The sequence below is a fragment of the Salmo trutta genome, chromosome 27 (assembly GCF_901001165.1).
Source record: "Salmo trutta chromosome 27, fSalTru1.1, whole genome shotgun sequence".
Lineage (NCBI taxonomy): Eukaryota > Metazoa > Chordata > Actinopteri > Salmoniformes > Salmonidae > Salmo > Salmo trutta.
This window is the reverse complement of record NC_042983.1, coordinates 29,454,287-29,477,989: the sequence shown is the minus strand read 5'-3', so window position 1 is coordinate 29,477,989 and position 23,703 is coordinate 29,454,287. Positions and strand designations below refer to the sequence as shown.

Genomic DNA, 23,703 nt, shown 5'->3' with positions numbered 1-23,703 from the left:
ACATGTGAAAATATGCATGAAGAATATGATGAAGCCATGATAAAACTTATAGGAATGCTTCATTATTATGGAAATTATTCTAGAAATGAATGGTTAATGACATGCTCCTGACTTTATAAGGCCTCGTGAAGAACACGTCACCTGTTTGGACAACAGCAGGCTATTCAATAACGAATAGGTTACATTATGCCTAAATGGCACTGTCTTTGACTTGTACTCACAGACAATGCAGAACTAAATGTGAAACATCACGGCAAACATGTGTAAAATAGTCACTTATTCTTCTTGTGTATAATTTTTATCTTGCGTTTCTGGAAAAAGTCTATAGACTTAATCGAATTTAAGAGATTACTGTAGCTTTAAGAGGTGTGCGTAAAGTCTCGAGCGCAGGCTAGATCTTTTGCTCCACACAGCCACATTAAACTGATGGGAGCAGTGTGAAGGAGCTACGTAAAGTGGACCCGATTCCATAGCAACATAAACAACAACATCAACAGCAGCAGCAGCAGCAGCAATGGCAGGTGAGAGAACACAGGACCGTGTAGAACATAACCAAATTAAATATCCATCATGTGCTGAAGATGTAAATGTAAAAGGAAATGTGTTATAAAAGAAATGACATGAAACCCTTTCTGTTATGTTTTACAAGCAGAGACGCGACAGAAGCTGCTGCGCACTGTCAAGAAGGAGGTGGGTGTTTTTTGCCAGTCTGCAACAATGATCAAATAGGAGAAACAAACACTTTGGTTATGCGTATGGCTACAATACTCCCTCCCTGAGTAGATACGCTTGTTTTTTGTTCATTCATGTACTTTTACAGTAACTGTTACCATTTTCTTTTTGTGTGCACATATTATGAAAATAATAGGCTACTACATCCACTCGTGTATTTGCTGTCTATCTTTGTAAATAAGATTAACATTAGGGCAAGGTGTAATATATATTTTGAAGTTGACCATATTGTTATAACTAATTAGGTTTTTAATTATGGGTTAGGGTATATAGTTGAACTATAAATAATCTATGTATAGGGTCCTGTCATGGAAATCCAGCTAGCCAGTAGAATGCAGTCATGCAAGACTGCATTCTCGCTCTAATGTCTTACTAGCATCTCATTATGATACTGACTAAATAAGCTATAGATATTGAAGAAGTGTTGCATAGAAATGCTTGTCATTTTAAAGGTATAGTGCAGTTCTAGATCATTTTCGACTTCCCAAAACGTTTTTTAACACAGAGCTCTTTATGCACCGCTAACGGATACAATCCGTGTCAACAAGTATTGCTACATTCTCCAAACATGTCTAGCCAAAACGAGTCGAGAATTTTTAAAACGGTTCAGAAGAAGATTAGCTAATACGGTAAAATAAATGATTATCAATTGAATAATAAGGGCTCATACATGCGATAACAAGTGGTACGGCATTATACGTGTCAGTTTTAAGTAAACAGTTATCAACCCATTTGGATTAGAGTCCAACCTAACTTCATCACACAGTTGTGAAATCTTGTGAATAACTTTTTTTGTTTTATTCAACCTTTATTTAACTAGGCAAGTCAGTTAAAAACAAATTCTTATGCACAATGACGGCCTACCAAAAGGCAAAAGGCCCCCTGCGGTGACAGGCACTGGGATTATAAATAAATATATGTGCAGTGATGTGTCCTACAAGGAGTATTGGTGGCAAATCTGATGGCCGAATGGTAAAGCACATTTTATCTGCCGATCTATGAATTACCTCTCCATAATCTAGCATGGGTAGGATGGTCATCTGAATCAGGGTTAGTTTGGCAGCTGGGGTGAAAGAGGAGCGATTACGATAGAGGAAACCAAGTCTAGATTTAACCTTAACCTGCAGCTTTGATATGTGCTGAGAGAAGGACAGCACACCGTCTAGCCATACTCCCAAGTACTTGCATGAGGTGACTACCTCAAGCTCTAAACCCCCAGAGGTAGTAATCACACCAGTGGGGATAGGGGCATTCTTCTTACCAAACCACATGACCTTTGTGTTGGAGATGTTCAGAACAAGGTTAAGGGTAGAGAAAGCTTGTTGGACACTAAGAAATCTTTGTTGTACAGCGTTTAACACAAAATCCGGGGAGGGGCCAGCTGAGTATAAGACCGTATCATCGGCATATAAATGGATGAGAGAGCTTCCTACTGCCTGAGCTAAATTGTTGATGTAAATTGAGAAGAGCGTGGGGCTTAGGATCGAGCCTTGGGATGGCTGAGACAGCAGATGTTCTGACTTTATACACTGCACTCTTTGAGAAAGGTAGTTAGCAAACCAAGCCAAAAACACCTCAGAGACACCAATACTCCTTGCACTCAACTCTGAAGTGGAGGCTGAGGTTTCCCCTGCTCTATTTCTATTGTCATCATCAGCATCTTCTTTATCAAACAATTTCAATCTTTCCAGAATGTTTGTGGGCCAGATTGTTAAACGTCTCATACTTGGTGTAGTAGACCAATAACGGACCAGAAAAAGAAAGTTATTTTCCTCTCCTGTCTTCAGGGGTTATTTGTGAAGTGATTGGTCGGTTTTGTCGGAAGACTCAGACTTTACCTTTATTGGTCTCATAAAAGCGCAAGACCTTGTGTCAAGCAATCAAAGACATCAAATTGTCCAAGTCTGGGAATGAATGAAAGAGAGATTTAATCTCCCGTCACTTACTCCTGATCTTCATACATGCCTGTCAGCAGCCTTATCAGCAGAGTACAGACCAACCCTGTATTTAAACCTGCCTGTGTTAAGAGGGCCTACTGAGATTCACTTTCCCCAGGATCCCCCCCAAGTTTAGTTCCCTAGTGCTCAGCGCTTACAATGTAGCTGATTTTTAAATAAACTGCAGTGGAGTGGAGACGGACCACATGACCAGAGCAGTCTGTGTTTCTCCAATTATATAATATGATTGCTAGACTCTCCAGCACACCTCTGAGGCACACAGAACAGCCTGAGCCAGTGATATGATTGCCCAGTAGCAACTATTGGAGTGAAAATGGAAGTAAACGGATTTAGATTTTTTTTTTTTTTTTTAAAGCACAGATGCCTCTGAAAAGATATCTTTATGCCAGGGTGATATCCTCTGAAGAGAGCCTTTATGGTAAGAGGTAGAGCACCCTGCACAAGAGGTTGCTGAAAGGAAATGGAACTTGAGTCACTAAAAGGGAGTTAATAAAAGCTTATTTTTTGCCATTTCAATGCAAATAGTAGACATAAAGGACAAAGGCAGTGGCCATCTGTTGAGCTTTTAGCTTAATGAACATTCAGCTGCTAGGCTACATGCGTTGTAAGAAACTATGTCAAACGAAGGATACCACCAACAAATGTACATTTTAGTAATTTATCAGACACTCTTATCCAGAGCAACTAGGGTTAAGTGCTTTACTCAAGGGCACATCAACAGATTTTTCACTTAGTCATCTCAGGGATTCGAACCACCAACCTTTCAGTTACTGGCCCAACTGCTAGGCTACCTGCCCCGTCACAAATATGATGCAGTAGGGAATGTTCACCCGGACATATAAGCCAGTAATGATAGTGATTCAGATGTACTCACTCTGTTTGTATTCATTCATTATTTCTCTCATTTCTTAGCTTGGGTACTGTTTGTCTGGTGGCTTGGCAGTGAATGCTGAAAAGCTCTCCCTTACCAACTGGTTACGTTCCACTTTGTACAACGTCTACCTGGGTCTACACAAAAATAGTGCTATATAGAACCTAAAAGGGTTCTTCGGCTGTCCCCATAGGAGAACCCTTTGCAGAAGGTCCCAGTTCCAGATAAAAACCCTTTTTTGTTCCTGGTTGAACCCTTTTCGGATCTATGTAGAATCCTTCCACAGAGGGTTCTACATGGAACCCAAAAGGGTTATACCTGGAACCAAAAAGCGTTTCCTATGGGAACAGGCGAAGAACCCTTTTTTATAAGAGTGTAGGCCAGAACATTATGCTTCAGTGACGGAAGCATGTTTAAGAATAGCCTATACTGGGCGGATCTCGGTGCTCTCTCTATCGCTCTCTCTTTCCCTGTGTCTCTCTCTTCCCCTCTGCTACACACATACACACGTCACACACACCTGTGTTTACATAAGGAGAGAGCTACACACTCATGAAAGAGTAGGGCACAGAGGACAACAGCTCATCTTTCATTTTCTTTTCTCTATCAGTCACCTTTTTTAGCATGGCTGCTTACTTAGGGATAGATCGAAATTGGCTGGGGGGAGGGGCTGGTCCAAATTAAGGTAGACTATGTCAATCTTGACAAACAGAAAATACATCCATTCCTACCTTGTAGTCCTACCCAGTATCGAAGGCTTCTCCGAATGTAATTCAACTTTTTGGTGTTTTGTAACGGATGTCTTTTTCCATTCATCAATTGGCCATTGCACAGTTTGGATTGATTGACTTTATTTGTCAGTTAAAAAAATACATATATACACAAAGATTTTTAAAGTGACGGGGATTGCACAATAAAGTCGGGGACTTATTTCCATTGTGGTCCTTATTTTTTACATAAATACATATGTAATTACATAAATAGAAAGGAAAACATGCTCAACCTCCAGATGAGTATCAGGGGAGAGTTTTAGTACAATCCTTACAAGCTTGTTTGGCTGGTAGCTTATTCTTTAGATGTTTGGTTCTGCTGGTGAACCATGATGTGCACGCATAATCAAGTGACACTGGACTAGCACACTTACTAGAGTCTTTAGGGCGTCTATAGCTAGGTTTCCATCCGATTGGCCATAGATTTTCATGTGAATATTTTTAAATCTTCATAAAAACAATATGCCATTTCAGAGTATCCTTCAGGGAAACCTGGCGAAGCCAGCGCCATCAATTAATTAGGGATGTTGGCCAAATGAGGCACATTTGTGTCCTTAAAAATAACCTATAACAAATTACAAAACACTTTTCATTGTGTTTCGATGTGAAGCTTATGCAAAACTTAATAGCCAATTATGATTATTTTTGGCTACTTTCCTGGAACAATAATTGTCCACCTCACGGTTCAACTGTCAGAGATTTGAGCACTAAATGTATCAGGCCACTGTATCCATAGACCTATAGGCTTAGGTATCAACTAAATGATATTAATATTAATATATACTGTACCAGTCAAAAGTTTGGACACAGCTACTCATTCAAGGGTTTTTATTTATTTTTAAATTTTTTTACATTGTAGAATAATAGTGAAGACATCAAAACTATGAAATAACACATATGGAATCATGTAGTAACCAAAACAGTGTTATTTGAGATTCTTCAAAGTAGCCACCCTTTGCCTTGATGACAGCTTTGCACACTCTTGGCATTCTCTCAACCAGCTTCATGAGGAATGATTTTCCAACAGTCTTGAAGGAGTTCCCACATATTGCTGAGCACTTGTCTGCTTTTCCTTCACTCTGCGTTCCAACTCATTCCAAACCATCTCAATTGGGTTGAGGTTGGGTGATTGTGGAGGCCGGGTCATCTGATGCAGCATTCCATCACTCTCCTTCTTGATCAAATAGCCCTTACACAGCCTGGAGGTGTGTTTTGGGTAATTTTCCTGTTGAAAAACAAATAGTCCCACTCAGCTCAAACCAGATGGGATGGAGTATCGCTGCAGAATGCTGTGGTAGCCATGCTGGTTATGTGTGCCTTGAATTCTAAATAAATCAGACAGTGTCACCAGCAAAGCACCCATACACCATCACACCTCCTCCTCCATGCTTCACGGTGGGAACCACACATGCGGAGATCATCCGTTCACCTACTTGGTCTCACAAATACACGGCTGTTGAAACCAAAAATCTCAAATTTGGACTCATCAGACCAAAGGATAGATTTCCACCAGTCTAATGTCCATTGCTTGTGTTTCTTAGCCCAAGCAAGTCTCTTCTTATTATTGGTGTCCTTTTATTAGTGGTTTCTTTGCAGCAATTCGACCATGAAGGCCTGATTCACGCAGCCTCCTCTGAACAGTTGATGTTGAGATGTGTCTGTTACTTGAATTCCGTGACGCATTTATTTGGGCTGCAATTTGGTAACCCTAATGAACTTATGCTCTGCAGCAGAGGTAACTCTGGGTCTTCCTTTCCTGTGGCGGTCGTCATGAGAGCCAGTTTCATCATAGCGCTTGATGGTTTTTGCAACTGCACTTGAAGAAACTTTCAAAGTTATTGAAATGTTCCTCATTGACTGACCTTCATGTCCTAAAGTAATGATGGATTGTTGTTTCTCTTTGCTTATTTGAGCTGTTCTTGCCATAATATGAACTTGGTCTTTGACCAAATAGGGATATCTTGTATACCACCCCTACCTTGTCACAACACAACTGATTGGCTCGAACGCATTAAGGAAAGAAATTCCACAAATTAACTTCCTCATGAAGCTGGTTGAGAGAATGCCAAGATTATGCAAAGCTGTCATCAAGGCATTGGGTGGCTACTTTGAAGAATCTCAAATAACACTGTTTTGGTTACAACATGATTCCATATGTGTTATTTCATAGTTTTGATGTCTTCACTATTATTCTACAATGTAGAAAATAGTAAAAATAAAGAAAAACCCTTGAATGAGTAGGTGTGTTCAAATACTTTTGACCAGTAGTGTATATACAGTGCATTCGGAAAGTATTCAGACCCTGTCACGGGTGTCGTAGGGTAGAGACCAAGACGCAGCGGGAAAATGTACACTCATCTTTTTATTAGGTGAAGAAGGAAAACACATACAAAACAAAACGAACTTGACAGTCTTGTCAGGCAAAACAGCTAAACAAGAACAATCTCCCACAAAACCCCATGAAAAACAAACTCCTAATTATAGGACCCTCAGAGGCAACAATAACCAGCTGCCTCCAATTGAAGGTCCAACTCCTATTAACTAAACATAGGACTACAAAAGACTAGATAGAACATAGAAATATACTAAGGGGGTGTTTGTTTTGACTAACAAACCCCGGACAAATAAATCAAATTCCCCCTCTACTTAAACACATACACAAAACACACCCTGAACCACATAAAACAAACACCCCCTGCCACATCCTGACCAAACTACAATAACAAATAACCCCTATACTGGTCAGGACGTGACAGTACCCCCCCCCCCCCAAAGGTGCAGACCCCAGATGCACCTCACACAAAAAAACAAAATAACCCCCAAAACAAAAATAAATCCCAAAACTAAAGGGAGGGAAGGGAGGGTGGCTGCCATCACCGACGGCTCCTGTGCTACACCCCCCCCCAAACCTCCTTAGGCTCAGGCCTGACCAACCCACCCCCACTGCATACCTTTGCCAGAGGCCAGTCACTGAAGACCCTGGACTGTCCTCTGGGAGCTCCAGACTGTAGGCCGACTCTGGGAGCTCCAGACTGTAGGCCGTCTCACTCGGTTCCGGACTGTCTGGACGAGGCACTGTTGCCGGACACTCTGGACGAGGCACTGTTGCCGGAAGTTCTGGACGAGGCACTGTTGCTGGAAGTTCTGGACGAGGCACTGTTGCCGGAAGTTCTGGACGAGGCACTGTCGTCAGAAGCTCGGGACTGGGCTGACGCACTGGAAGCCTGATGCGTGGGGCTGGTAGTGGAGGTACCAGACTGGTGACACGCACCTCAGGGCTAGTGCGGGGAGCAGGAACAGGACGTACTGGACTGGGCTGATGCACTGGAAGCCTAGTGCGTGGGGCTGGTACTGGAGGTATCAGACTAGGGATGCGCACCTGTAGGCTTGTGCGGGGAGCAGGGATATGTCGAGCTGGACTAGGCTGCCGCTCGGGAAGCCTGGGGTGCGGTGCTGGCTTCGGAGGAGCCAGACTGGATACACACACCTGTAGGCTTGTGCGTGGCACAGGAATAGGTCGAGCTGGACTGAGCTGCCGCTCGGGAAGCCTGGTGCGCGGTGCTGGCTTCGGAGGAGCCAGACTGGAGACACGCACCTGTGGGCTTCTACGAGGAGCAGGAGTAGGATACACCGGGCCTTGGGTGAGTACTGGAAATCTCGAGCTCACCTCCTGCACAACCCGTCCTGGCTGGATGGCAGCAGTAGCCCTGTACGTTCGGGGTGCTGGTACAGGGCGGACTGGGCTATGCAGGGGCCTGATGGTCGCCGTGCGTAGAGGAGGTGTCCTGTAGCCTGGACTTCGGAGGCGTACCGGTGTCCAGACGTATTGGGCTGGCATCCTCCTTCCAGGCTGGATGCCCACTCTAGCACAGCCTTTGCTTGGGGCTGAGATCACACGCACCGGACTGTGCGTGCGCATGGGCGAGATCTTGCGTACCTCTTCGTACTTCGGCGCTCTCCACTCCTTGTGCTCCCCATAATAAGCACGAGGTGTTGGCTTCAGGGGCATCCTTTGCCCAGCCACCCACTCCGTGTGCCCCCCCAAAACAATTATTGGGGCTGCCTCTCAAGCTTCCTTGCTAGCCTCGTCCCAACGTACTTCTCCCGGTCCTCACCGTTCCTTTGCCACGGACCTTCTCCCGCCAGGATTTCCTCCCATGACCACGATTCCCTGTAGTCCTCCTGCTTCCTTGGCTGCTCTCTCTTCTGTTGCTTGGTCCGGTTGTGGTGGGTAGTTCTGTAACGATTGTCGTGTGTGGAGGACCAAGACGCAGCGGGAAAATGTACACTCATCTTCTTTTTATGAGGTGAAGAAGGAAAACACATACAACGTATACAAAACAAAACAAACTTGACAGTCTTGTCAGGCAAAACAGCTAAACAAGAACAAGAACAATCTTCCACAAAACCCCATGAAAAACAAACTCCTAATTATAGGACCCTCAATCAGAGGCAACAATAACCAGCTGCCTCCAATTGAAGGTCCAACCCCTATTAACTAAACATAGAACTACAAAAGACTAGATAGAAAATAGAAATATACTAACATAGAACAATGACTAACAAACCCCGGACTAATAAATCAAACACCCACTCTACCTAAACACATACACAAAACACACCCTGAACCACATAAAACAAACACCCCCTGCCACGTCCTGACCAAACTACAATAACAAATAACCCCTATACTGGTCAGGACGTGACAGACCCCTTCACTTTTTCCAAATTTTGTTACATTACAGCCTTATTCTAAAATTGATTAAATAAATAAAAATCCCATCATTCTACACACAATACCCCATAATGACAACGTGAAAACAGGTTGTTAGAAATATTTGCAAATGTATCATTTAAAAAAAACTTAAATACTTTATTCACATAAGTATTCAGATTTTTGACTGGTACTCTATATATTTTCAAATAACTGCCCTTTTTCTTGCTTCGCAATAGATTTTGAAAAATGGTCAAAAACAAATCTGTGCGGCCCTCGAAAAACCGATGTAGCCCTTGAGCCAAAACGTGTGTTATTACCTGGGTGAGACACATGACGGATCACCGGAAAGGAAATCCTCTGTTGATAATGAGGTAATCACCCGGGTTCCCATAGCTACATGGTTTTACGTATTTAACCTATTTTACTCAGGGGAATATGTTATCAGGCTGTGTGAATAAACAATGGTTATTACTAGTGTTGGCAGATTCATAATATATACTACAAAATAGTAATTAGTTGAACTACCTTTTTACCCTATTCATTTTAATGTGAATGAATTCATCAGTCTTGTCTCAAGTCTATCACTTCTCAGTATGATGTGAGTCATTCACTCTAAACATGCACTGTAGGAACTGTCAACAGATGATGTTAGCCACCTACAACCATTTTCTGTCATATAAAATCTGTGAACAGTCCATGCAGGAGTATGCATTTGTATGCCTGAGTGATAGGTAAGTCGCTCTGGATAAGAGTGTCTGCAAATGAAAATGTATTCTTGGTAAAGCTGACATGATTGTGCTAGTTGTTTTTCACTATAACAGCCCATGAGGATGGGGAACGGTGTGTCTTCCCTCTGTTCTGATTGTGGCTGTAGAGCAGGAGTTCATGTGAAGACTGTGTAAATCCTGCATCTGCTCTATCCAAGCCCCCTTACGCGGTAGGGGAGGGTTGCCAGGTTTGAGATGATATTGTTCCCACTGTGACAGCAGAGATGTAGAGTGATACTTGAGAGAGAACGTATTGAATGCTTCTCATCTAATGATGCCAGCCCTTTAGGAACGCAACAGTAAAGATTCACATTGTTTCAGCATGGATGCCATCTTGTCCTTTGGGCATAAACAAGGCTGCTGTTAGCTGTCAAAAGTATTATTGCTCATAGGGGGTACCAAATAGGTTTAGTCTAAATGTCATTCAAGAGAAATGTTAGAAAAGAGGACTCCAGCCTCAAACGTGCACATAAGGATGAAATTTCAACTTTTTGGGAAAGAACAATATGCACAGTTTCCAGGTTCCAACATATTTATTGTTCTGGAATTATGAAATTAAACAGTCTGTATCCCTCCACCTAACTGCTTCGTATGCTGATGAAGGGAAATGTGAACCAATGATTATGCATGATACCAGTTATCTGTGTGATGAATGGGCTTGTTGACGTACTCTATCTCGCAGAGATAGCTGCTGTGGACTCTGCTCAGGCGACAATGTGACTCGTGCTGTCGCCATAGAAACCTGCAGCTTGTCTGCTAAGACATCTCACCAGTTAGATTCTGTGATGGCTGGATGAGATCCAGATTCTGACTGATGGGAGGATAGAACTAGTAAGACTTGAGAGAAGTGACGTGCCCTGCAGTTTGCACATTTACTTTAGCTGCCTACCAATCAATGCACATCAAATCAAAGTTTATTTGTCATGTACACAGATTCGCAGATGTTAAAGTACACTACATGACCAAAAGTATGTGGACACATGCTCGTCGAACATATCATTCCAAAATCATGGGCATTAATATGGAGTTGGTTCCACCTTTGCTGCTATAACAGCCTCCACTCTTATGGGAAGGCTTTCCACTAGATGTTGGAACATTGCTGCAGGGACTTGCTTCCATTCAGCCACGAGCATTAGTGAGGTCGGGAACTGATGTTGGGCGATTAGGCAAGGCTCGTAGTTGGGGTTCCAATTAATCCAAAAGGTGTTTGATGGGGTTGAGGTCAGGGCTCTCTGCAGGCCAGTGAAGTTTTTCCACACTGATCTCGACAAACCATTTTTGTATTGACCTCGCTTTGTGCACAGGGGCATTGTCATGCTGAAGTAGAAAAGGGCCTTACCCAAATTGTTGCTACAAAGTTGGAAGCACGGAATCGTCTACAATGTCATTGTATGCTATAGCATTAAGATTTCCCTTCAGTGGAACTAAGGGGCCTAGCCTGAAGCAAGAAAAACAGCCCCAGGCCATTATTCCTCCTCCACCAAACTTTAAAGTTAACACTATGCATTCGGGCAGGTAGCGTTCTCCTGGCATCCGCCAAACCCAGATTCGTCCGTTAGGCTGCCAGATGGTGAAGCGTATTTCACTCTAGAGAATTTGTTTCCACTGATCCATAGTCCAATGGCGACGAGCTTTACACAACTCCAACCGACGCTTGGCAATACGCATGGTAATCTTAGGCTTGTGTGCGGGTCCTCAGCCGTTGAAACCCATTTCATGAAGCACATGATGAACAGTTATTATGCTGACGTTGCTTCCAGAGGCAGTTTGAAACTCAGTAGTGAGTGAGGACAGAGGATCTTTACGCATTTCAACACTCTGCGATCTCGTTCTATGAGCTTGTGTGGCCTACCACTTCGTTGCTGAGCCGTTGTTGCTCCTAGATGCTTCCACTTCACAATGAAAGCACTTACAGTTGACCGGGGCAGCTGTAGCAGGGCAGACATTTTACAAACTGACTAGTTGGAAAGGTGGCATCATATGACGGTGCCACGGTGAAAGTCACTGAGCTCTTCAGTAAGGCCATACTGCTGCCAGTGTTTGTCTATGGAGATAGCATGGCTGTGTGCTCAATTTTATATACCTGTCAGCAACAGGTGTGGCTGAAATAGCAGAATCCACTAATTTGAAGGGGTGTCCACATACTTTTGTATATATAGTGTAGGTGCAGCGAAATGCTTTTGTTTCTAGCTCCAGCATTACTGTAAATGTCTAACAGTACAATACTAATACATAAATATTGTCCCATTATATTTCAGTGGTTTGATTTTGTTTTGCGGTACAATTTACATTAACACAAAAACGCATACATTACACATTTATAAGCGCATCATAAATTAACAAGAAATTATAGCTACATACACAGAGAATTATTTAAGCTTAATGAATGTACTCAAAAAGTCCATTTAGCTCTGACATTTGTGATTGCTCTTATTCATTCAGTAAGCTTTAATAATGCTCCAGGTAGCTGTAATATATATGATGTGCTTATACACTGTAGATCTGTAATCTGTCATGCTTTTCTGTACCTTTTAAGATACAGTATGTGTTCAGAAAACGTCTGAAACCCTACCTCTTTAAAGAGTATCTTAAATAAATCCCAAGGGTGTGCATGTGATGGGTCGTGTGTGGGTCGTGTGTGTGTGTGTGTGTGTGTGTGTGTGATTGTTATTGTTATCATGATGGCAGCATGAGTCATGTTTGTGGCTGATCATCGTTGCTGAAGCTGACAAGACTGTGGTCTCAGACAACCAATTGCAGGTCAACAGTGCATCATGATTGGTTTGTAATTGGTATATCATTTTTCTATTTTAATGCTTTCAAGGGGCAACATTTTATATATTCTGTACTTACACACTTCACTTCATTACACACTTCAAGTCTCAGTTCGCTTACTTCATGAGTCACCAGTATTTTTCACTTTTCAGAAAACTATGTAAAGAGACTTTGGGTCCTAGAAAGGCACGATTTAAATACCATCTACTGTAGTAGTAATAATAATTATTATTATTATTATTATTAGTAGTAGTAGTATTTCTGAAGGCATATTGAAAATATCTACCCTATATGTTCAATGTTCAAATTGACAAATTTACTATATTGCAATCGTTTTTATTTCAAAGCATTTTGAAAATGTTTCCTAAAGATAACAGCCATATTAGTCAACGGCTAACGCTTCCTTTCAGATCTCAATCTGCCTGGAGTGACTAATAGATGGCAGGCACCCAAGAGCAAGTGCAATCAGGGCTAGTTTTATTATAGGGTTCTGTTGTTGTTGTTTTCTCTTGTTGCTCTCTCCATCAGTAACCTTGTGGGAGAAAAGCAGGTGCTTCCTTTCAAATGACTGCTTCCTGCTTTCCAAGCACCTGGATGGGGAGGGCTCAGGGAGAAAACAAGGGGATTTGGGTATTCAGAGCTACTTCACTTTTGTATAAAATGTATGCTTTTAATTGAAATGTTTTAAAGAAAAACTACAGTATCAGGAGTACATTGCAACACTGTGAAGCTTTGCTTCAAAATGTTAATAGAGGACAGACAATCCTGTAATCCATTCCAGAGAAATATATTGAAGCACAAAGGTTACCGCACCCAAACCTACTTTGTGTGTGTGGGAAAAAATAAAAAGATGGAAGGTAATATCTCCAGCCAGTCAACTGGTCCGATACCTTATCAGTGATGTCAGACAAATGAGACAGATTTGCTCTCAAGGCCTCGGGTTGTCTCATTGAATCAGGGTCTGGAGAGAGTGGCAGAACTGTCAGGACAGGGCAGTCTGAACATTATACGCTAGCTAGCACACTGAGGGCTATAGAGTGTGTGTGTGGGTGTGTGTGTTGGGGCGAATAACACATTTAGTTCCTTTTTTATTATTTTTGTACTTATATTTTTATTGTTTTTCAAGCGTGGGTTTACAGCACAGCAATTCATTATAGAGGATGTGGAAACTTCATGGTCAGCGTCATCATTATTATTATCTGAATCACCAACCCATTCCCCAGCTACCTTGAGTCAGTAGGTGTGATCTCCGACAGCTGCGGGGGTCTGGGTTGCTGTTTGTCCAGCTCCCATACCCTTTCCCAACCACTGCGGAGTGAGTGTCAGTACTATATGTTAGTACTATGTGTCAGTACTATGTGTCAGTACTATGTGTCAGTACTATGTGTCTGTACTATGTGTCTGTACTATGTGTCTGTACTATGTGTCAGTACTATGTGTCTGTACTATGTGTCAGTACTATGTGTCTGTACTATGTGTCTGTACTATGTGTCAGTACTATGTGTCAGTACTATGTGTCAGTACTATGTGTCTGTACTATGTGTTTGTACTATGTGTCTGTACTATGTGTCTGTACTATGTGCAGTCAAGCTAGTATAATTAGTTAAATATTAGTTAAATATGATGGATATTATTAAAGATATGGTCTTCTGAGATACAAACAGGTACACAACAAACCAAATAACTATACAATTAAAATTAGGAAAAATAAATAAATACCAAAGTCATCACCTTTATCATATATTTCATTGCTTTTTTTACATTTTATTTAACTAGGCAAGTCAGTTAAAAAAAAAAGAAGTTTTATTTACAATGACAGCCTACCAAAAGGCACAAGGCCTCCTGCGGGGACAGGGGTTGGGATTAATGTCATTTTATTTACATTTGAAATATAGGACAAAACACACATCACGACAAGAGAGATAACACAACACTACATAAAGAGAGACCTAAGACAACAACATAGCAAGGCAGCAACACATGACAACACAGCAAGTTAGCAACACAACATGACAACAACATGGTAGCAACACAACATGGCAGCAGCACAACATGGTAGGAGCACAAAACATGGTACAAACATTATTGGGCACAGACAACAGCACAAAGGGCAAGAAGGTAGAGACAACAATACATCATGCAAAGCAGCCACAACTGTCAGTAAGAGTGTCCATGATTGAGTCTTTGAATGAAGAGATTGAGATAACATTGTCCAGTTTGAGTGTTTGTTGCAGCTCGTTCCAGTCGCTAGCTGCAGCGAACTAGAAAGACGGTCGACCTAGGGATGTGTGTGCTTTGGGGACCTTTAACAGAATGTGACTGGCAGAACGGGTGTTGTATGTGGAGGATGAGGGCTGCAGTAGATATCTCAGATAGGGGGAAGTGAAGCCTAAGAGGGTTTTATAAATAAGCATCAACCAGTGGGTCTTGCGACAGGTATACAGAGATGACCAGTTTACAGAGGAGTATAGAGTGCAGTGATGTGTCCTATAAAGAGCATTGGTGGCAAATCTGATGGCCGAATGGTAAAGAACATCTAGCCACTCGAGAGCACCCTTCCCTGCCTATCTGTAAATTACATCTCCATAATCTAGCATGGGAAGGATGGCCATCTGAATCAGGGTTAGTTTGGCAGCTGGGGTGAAAGAGTCTAGATTTAACTTTAGCCTGCAGCTTTGATATGTGCTGAGAGAAGGACAGTGTACTGTCTAGCCATACTCCCAAGTACTTGTATGAGGTGACTACCTCAAGCTCTAAACCCTCAGAGGTAGTAATAACACCTGTGGGAAGAGGGGCATTCTTACCAAACCACATGACCTTTGTTTTAGAGGTGTTCAGAACAAGGTTAAGGGCAGAGAAAGCTTGTTGGACACTAAGAAATCTTTGTTGTAGAGCGTTTAACACAAAATCTGGGGAGGGGCCAGCTGAGTATAAGACTGTATCATCTGCATATAAATGAATGAGAGAGCTTCCTACTGCCTGAGCTATGTTGTTAATGTAAATTGAGAAGAGCGTGGGGCCTAGGATTGAGCCTTGGGGTACTCCCATGGTGACATGCAGTGGCTGAGACAGCAGATTTTCTGACTTTATACACTGCACTCTTTGAGAGAGGTAGTTAGCAAACGAGGCCAAAGACCCCTCAGAGACACCAATACACAAGAATGGAATGGGGAGTCGAAACACAGGGAGTCGAAACTTCCTGATTCTACCATTAAAATGGAAATGTGCTAGTTCTAGCTTGTGGTTTGGATAATTGTGATGTTTATGATAGAAACTTAATGTTAAAATACTAATGACTATATGCTGTGGCAGAGCCAGGTTGAAATTCCCCTATAAGTGCCTTTGAACCGGGTATGGTAGTAGGTTTGTGTCAAGAACTGCAACGCTGCTGTGTTTTTCATGTTCAGTTTCCCGTGTGTATCAACAGTGGTCAACCACAAAAAGGATATCCAGCCAACTAGACACAACTTTGGGAGCAATGGAGTCAACATGGGCCAACATCCCTGTAGAATGCTTTCAACACCTTGTAGAGTCCATGCCCCAACGAATTGAGGCTGTTCTGAGGGCAAAAGGGGGGATGTTTTAGCCAACAGAGCAACAAAACTGGAACTCAGGGAAGGTGGTGTCACCAATGTACTCCAGCCAACATGTTATGGGCTTAATTTCACATCCACAAATTGAAATGGCTGAGTTTATCCTTATGTGACCCGACCTCAAACCCCTGTTAGCTTGCCTCTTACACTTTACACCCCTTTGAGCTCTTTCTCCTCACAGAGACCATATGCACCAATGTGACCTTCTGGGTTCAAACACTGCATTCTCCTGTATGCCAAATGACTGTGTTTGCACACTGATCTGATTCTAGGGCATTAGCAAGTCTACAGGTCTTTGGCAAGGTTACTCATCACATGATCATAGTTCACTGAACCACTTCTATCACACTTATGACAGATCATTTTACCTTCAGGGCCTGATTTCCCGATAGCAATGGAACTTCGGCTTACAAGTGTTTTAACGATGCATCTTCCCTACAATGGCCGAAGATGTAACATACATTTCCCAAAACACCATGCAGAAAGAACATTCGGTAAGTGTGTCGAAAGAAAGGCAGCGCTGCTCTCTGATCAGCTTTCTCCATTCAAATTTTACCTTAACATTATAATTTTTCCACAATACTGATGACAGATCAGCTCCTAGAGCAATATTATCACCTAATGGCTGCAAATATTGAGGTGGCTTATTCTAATGCTTACCCTATAATAATGCAATCAATCACAGATTAATTTGGCACATCATTGTGCACATGTTGTTACACATCATTCAATATATTTAGGCAAATTACAGGCAATAGCCTACAATTAGAAAAATAGAACTCAATTTAATGAACATGAAATTGATTTCAATATTTTTTGTTATATAGGCCTATGTAGCTGTCACGATTGTGTGTAGGAACGGACCAAAGCACAGCGTGAGTATCGTTCCACATCTTTTATTAGAATGTGAAACTTAGTCAGACAAACAATGAACTATACACAAAATAACAAACCAACAGAGGTGCAAACATGCACTAGCTCAAAAATAATCTCCCACAAAACAAAGGTGGGAAAAACAACTACTTAAATATGATCCCCAATTAGAGACAACGATGACCAGCTGCATCTAATTGGGGATCATCCAAAAACCCCAACATAGAAAAACAGAAACTAGAACCAAACATAGAAAAATTAAACTAGAATAAACCCCCCAGTCATGCCCTGACCTACTCTACCATAGAAAATAAGAGCACTCAATGGTCAGGACGTGACAGTAGCCTATACTGTAGGCTATGTATATTTTACTTGTGCCAGTTTTAATTTGAAACATCTTTTTATCCTTTGCTTGTTTTTAACAATTGCAAAGACATTGGCAACTTTGTGTTTGCAGTCAACTTCGTTGTGAAGTTATTGGGGGTCACAGAGAGACAGTTAAACATCTTGATTCTATGTTTAGTGGATATCTTCTGTGTATAAAGTGATGTGGTAGGAAAAAAAACACATCGAATGATGCACTTAGTGGTCTGAGGCAGTCGGTAAATAACAAGAAATTTCAAGTGCAACTTTAGAAACTATGGTTTTGGGAAACGATGATCCGTTCAAAGGTCCTAACGATGAACATAGTCTTAAGATGCTTTTGGGAAACCAGGCCCTGGTTTGTTTAACCATACTAGATTTACAATCAGAGATTGCAACATAGAGGCAGTTAAACAATCAAGTAATTTGAAATATTTTGCTTTAATGGAGCATAATTTTTGTTAATCTGCCCTCTGTAGTGATATTCAAAGCTCCTCTATGTCTGCACAGATGTTTGGGTCTCTGTGTGTTTGTGTGTGTCGTTGTTCTCTAGGCAGGCACCACCTCTCTTTGTGCAGTGTAATATCTCCTCTGAGGAAAGACCCATTACAACAGGAAATGAGTGCTATCTGGGCTGCTCTATCTGCAGGCTGATTTCCAGGACACAGAGCAATGGCAGTGCTAGGAGATGTCCCCACCAGGGTCAGAGTTATCAGGCATCTGGGGCGCAGGTCTGATGTTGTCTCTGTGAGCAGCCTGTGTCCGGGTCAGCAAGGGGGAAACCTTGGTGTTGATTAAACCAAACGTTTGTACTCTAAAACTCTCCTCCCGCTTGTTTTTTCGAGGCTGTGTGTTTGAGTGAGGTTTCTGCTGGTTGCGACGTCACTGAATCAATTAGAGGTGTCGTATAGTGCCTGCCCTGGTGAGACATGAAAAGTGTGTGACACTGTGCTCTCACTCTCTCTTTCTCCATTCACATCTAAAGAGGTTTGATTGTTAAGCCAGTCTGTGAGGTGGGACCCAGAGGTGTGGATAAATTAGCCCCCACCCACCCAACATCAGCCCTCTTCAGCCCTATCCATCTGAGATCTGCTTGATGCGAGTTGGGTGACTCATCCTTCAAACTTTGCATGCACTCTTCCCGCTCCGCTTAATCTCTCTCTCTCTCTCTCACCCTCCCTCCCTTCCTGCCTCCCTCCCCTCCTATCTGTTCCCAATGTAAAAAAAATTCTGTACATGTTTACTGATAAATCCTTCCCTCCTTCTCACTCCCGCAGATAAGGGGTTTTGTAGAGAAGGTCTGAGTGTCTCCTCCCCCTGTCATTCACAGGTAAAGCAGATCATGGAAGAGGCTGTCACCAGGAAGTTTGTACATGAAGACAGCAGCCACATTGTCTCATTTTGTGGTGAGTTTCAACTATTGGGACATATTTGGTGGTATTTGCTTATTAATCACCTGCCCTACAACAGAAAAAAAATCGACCCTTTTATCATTGTGCCAATCAGAAGGATCAGGTATCCTGTCAGACACGAGTCAGTCAGGTTTCAATGGTCAGGCTGTTTTCCCAGCATACAGTGCATTCTGAAAGTATTCAGACCCCTTGAATTTTTCCACATTTTGTTACGCTACAGCCTTGTTCTAAAATGAATTCAATTATTTTTTCCCTCGTCAATACACACAATAGCCCATAATGACAAAGCAAAAACTGGTTTTTAGACATTTTTGCTAATTTATAAAAAAAATTAAAAGTTTTTACATACAGTATCAATGAAAAGTTTGGACACACCTACTCATTCAAGGGTTGTTCTTCATTTTTTATTATGTTCTACATTGTAGAATAATAACACATAATGAATAATGTAGTACCAAAAAATACATTTAAGATTCTTCAAACTAACCATATTTTGCCTTGATGACAGCTTTGCATTCAGGCCAAATAGTTCAATCTTGGTTTCATCAGACCAGAGAATCTTGTTTTCATGGTCTGAGAGTCTTTGGGTACCTTTTGGCAAATTCCAAGCGGGCTGTCATGTGCCTTTTACTGAAGAGTGGCTTCCGTCTGACCACTACCATTAAAGGCCTGATTAGTGAAGTGCTGCAGAAATGGTTGTCCCTCTGGAAGGTTCTTCCATCTTCATAGAGGAACTCTGGAGCTCTGTCAGAGTGACCATCGGGTTCTTGGTCGCCTCCCTGACCAAGGCTCTTCTCCCCCGGTTGCTCAGTTTGGCTGGGCAGCCAGCGCTAGGAAGAGTCTTGGTGGTTCCAAACTTCTTCCATTTAAGAATGATGGAGGCCAATGTGTTCTTGGGGATCTTCAATAATGTAGAAATGTTTTGATACCCTTCCCCAGATCTGTGCCTCGACACAATCCTGTCTCGGAGCTCTATGGACAATTCCTTCGACCTCATTGCTTGGTTTTTGCTCTAACATGCACTGTCAACTGTGGAACCTTATTTAGACAGGTGTGTGCCTTTCCAAATCATGTCCAATCAATTTAATTTACCACAAGTGGATTCCAATCAAATTGTAGAAACATCTCAAGGATGATCAATTGAAACAGGATACACCTGAGCTCAATTTGGAGTCTCGAAGCAAAGGGTCTGAATATCTATATAAATAAGTTATCTGTTTTTTATTTTGAATATGTTTGGAAATATTTCTAAAAACGTAACAAAATGTGGAAAAAGTCAAGGGGTCTGAATACTTTCCAAATGCACTGTATACAGTATATGGTATAAGAACCGTACCGGTTTCCCTTTTTCTGATCCATTAAAAGACTTCTGTAAAACCTGACATCACATTGAAAACCTGTCAGAATTACATCATTGCAGCTATTGCTGGGATGTCTCTTATGTAACACAGCCAGGGAACAAGGTCGTCAAGCCCCATCAAGAGTTTAGCGATTTAACACTTTGTTGTTGGTATAAAAAATACTTGTTGAAAGCATAAGTTTAGGTGATAAATCAAATCAAAGTTTATTTGTCACGTGCGCCGAATACAGTGAAATGCTGTATTCACCTTACAGTGAAATGCTTACTTACTTACTTACCAACAGTGCAATTTTTAAGTAAAAAATAGGTATTAGGTGAACAGTAGTTAAGTAAAGAAATAAAAAACAACAGTAAAAAGACTGAAAAATAACAGTGGCGAGGCTATATATGGTAGACAGGCTATAACAGTAGCGAGGCTACATACAGGCACTGGTTAGTCAAGGTTAATTGAAGTGGTATGTACATGTAGGTATGGTTAAAGTGACTATGCATATTTGATAAACAGAGAGTAGCAGTAGCGTAAAAGAGGGGTTGGCGGGTGACGGGACACAATGCAGATAGTCCTGGTAGCCAATGTGCGGGGGCACCGGTTAGTCTGGCTAATTGAGGTAGTATGTACATGAATGTATAGTTAAAGTGACTATACATGTATGATAAACAGAGAGTAGCAGCAGCGTAAAAGAGGGGTTGGGGGGGGGCACACAATGCAAATAGTCCGGGTAGCCATTTGATTACCTGTTCAGGAGTCTTATGGCTTGAGGGTAAAATCTGTTGAGAAGCCTTTTGGTCCTAGACTTGGGGCTCCGGTACCACTTGCCATGCGGTAGTAGAGAGAACAGTCTATGACTGGGGTGGCTGGGGTCTTTGACAATTTATAGGGCCTTCCTCTGACACCGCCTGGTGTAGAGGTCCTGGATGGCAGGCAGCTTAGCCCCAGTGATGTACTGGGCTGTTCGCACTACCCACTTCACGTACAGTCACTGGGGACGACGTCCTCGATGCACTTATTGATAAAGCCACTGATTGATGGGGTGTACTCCTCAATGCAATCGGAAGAATCCCGGAACATGTTCCAGTCTGTGATAGCAAAACAGTCCTGTAGTTTAGCATCTGCTTCATCTGACCACTTTTTTATAGACAGAGTCACTGGTGCTTCCTGCTTGAATTTTTGCTGGTAAGCAGGAATCAGGAGGATAGAACCATGGTCAGATTTACCAAATGGAGGGCGACGGAGAGCTTTGTACGCGTCTCTGTGTGTAGAGTACAGGTGATCTAGAATTTTTTCCCTCTGGTTGCGTATTTAACATGTTGATAGAGATGAAGTAAAACTGATTTAAGTTTCCCTGTATTAAAGTCTCCGGCCACTAGGAGCGCCGCCTCTGGGTGAGCGGTTTCTTGTTTGCTTATTTCCTTATACAGCTGGCTGAGTGCGGTCTTAGTGCCAGCATTTGTCTGTGGTGGTAAATAAACAGCCACGAAAAGTATAGATGAAAACTCTCTTGGCAAATAGTGGGGTCTACAGTTTATCAAAAGATATTCTACTTCAGGCGAGCAAAATCTAGAGACTTCCTTAAATTTCGTGCACCAGCTGTTGTTTACAAATATGCACAGACCACCCCCCCTCGTCTTACCGGAGTGTGCTGTTCTATCTAACCAGTGCAGCGTATATCCTGCTAGCTGAATATCCATGTCATCATTCAGCCACGATTTCGTGAAACATAAGATGTTACAGTTTTTAATGTCCCGTTGGTAGGATATTCGTGATTGTACCTCGTCTAATTTACTGTCCAATGATTGTACGTTGGCGAGTAATATTGACGGTGACGGCAGCTTTCCCACTCGCCTTCTGCGGATCCTTACGAGGCACCCCGCTCTGTGTCCTCTGTACCTGTGTCTCTTTCTCTTGCCAATGACTGGGATGTTGGCCTTGTCGGGTGTTAGCAGTGTATCCTGTGCGTCCTGCTTGTTGAAGAAAAAATCTTTGTCTAATCCGAGGTGAGAGATCGCTGTCCTGATATCCAGAAGTTATTTTTTGCCGTACGATATGGTGGCAGAAACATTATGTACAAAATAAGTTACAAATAACGTGAAAAAAAACACATAATAGCACAATTGGGTAGGCGCACCTAAAACGGATGCCATTTCTTCCGGCGCCATTTTAGTTAGTGACTATCTGCTGTACTGCATTGGGGTGTGAAAGAATAATTGACAGTCCCTCAGACATTCTTCACAGGCTCATCAAGCCTCACTGACATCTTACCGAAGTCGCAGGATATTTTATCAACTGATAAAAGTGGTAGAGGAAAGGTCCAAATCTGCATATCACATCAACCTGAGGTGGAGGGTTTGAGGGTCTGCTAGCCAGGGCCATGTACAGACCTTTGGTGGGTGCTCAAAGTAAAAAAAAAAAAAAGGGCACCTTAATAACATTACATTTTCTGCAAAAATACACTCATCACACATTGTAGGCTAAGCAAGCTAGAACCAAAGATGAAATTAAGTATCTTTGCTAGAAGCACTACTGGTCTGGGCTTTATCAGCTGATCATCACTAATCAGTGTTTCCTCTGGACATTTTTGTTGCAGTGTCATTTATAGAACAACTGTGAAAAGGCCAGCTCAAGTGACTTTTTAAAAGGACATACTTCCCGATTTGTTTTCTTTTATGAACATGCCATAAGCCAACATGTCATTGCAATAAATTAGCTTTAAAACTGCAACATTTTCTCTCAGCCTCATGCCAAAAAGTGTAGAATAGCATGAGATTAGCTATAAAACAGAAAATGTTCTCTCTGCACCATGGTAAAATGTAAAGAATTGCAGGAAATTAGCTTTAAAACAGCAATATTTTCTCTCTGCCTCATGGCAAAATTTGCAGTGTTGAGACTTGACTAGGTGAGGGGTGATATCTGAGCAGGATTGACAAAGTTCCTAATATGTATGCCATACCACAAACAATTAAGTCTCTAGGGAATCATCTAATTTGCATACTCCTCGAGTCATCTCTCCAAAACCACATTGGAGGAGAAGATCAGAGGGGTGGGACCTCTGGCTTTCTCATCCAATGGGTTTTGAGAAGAAGAGAGGACGCGAGGAGTATGCAATTAAGATCTTCCCAGAGTCTCTCCAATGATTAGTGCTCTGTCTTGAAGACAGTGCACTGAGTTTTCTGCACAGGCAGTTTTGGCTGCCACAGTGGCACAAAGAGCCAAATTACCTTTAAACCGGTGCTGTACCTGGACATATTATTGAAAGTATGTTTGGTAGAAATATTATGATGTAACATTTTAGTTTTTTTTGGTTTGCAGTAGCTACAATTACCAAATGAATGAATGCAGCGGAAACAATGTTAATATAGGCTAGATTAATCAGCTAGTTAGCTAGACTATGCTAATCTTTACTTGATTTCAATTTGTTATGCTACTGACAAACAGTCGACCTGCGGTTGCCCCCTGAGACAACATATGCTAGCAACTCCAAAGTATCCTACTACTGGCCGTATTCATTTCAAAC

At 42.0% G+C, this 23,703-nt stretch overlaps 1 protein-coding gene across 5 annotated transcripts in view; it reads left to right on the top strand.

Moving 5' to 3' along the window:
* The first annotated feature begins 307 nt into the window (after nt 1-307).
* Nucleotides 308-23,703, top strand: part of LOC115164843 (small G protein signaling modulator 1a) — a 74,768-nt gene continuing 51,372 nt past the window's right edge. Inside the window, exons 1-3 of one of the 5 annotated variants that reach the window (XM_029717700.1) lie at nt 308-521; nt 650-690; nt 18,750-18,825. In XM_029717700.1, coding sequence (XP_029573560.1) covers nt 515-521; nt 650-690; nt 18,750-18,825 — 124 coding nt within the window. In that variant the 5' untranslated portion in view covers nt 308-514. The remainder of the gene's footprint in view (nt 522-649; nt 691-18,749; nt 18,826-23,703) is intronic. The other 4 variants (XM_029717702.1, XM_029717698.1, XM_029717697.1 and 1 more) reach the window with 4 other exon arrangements.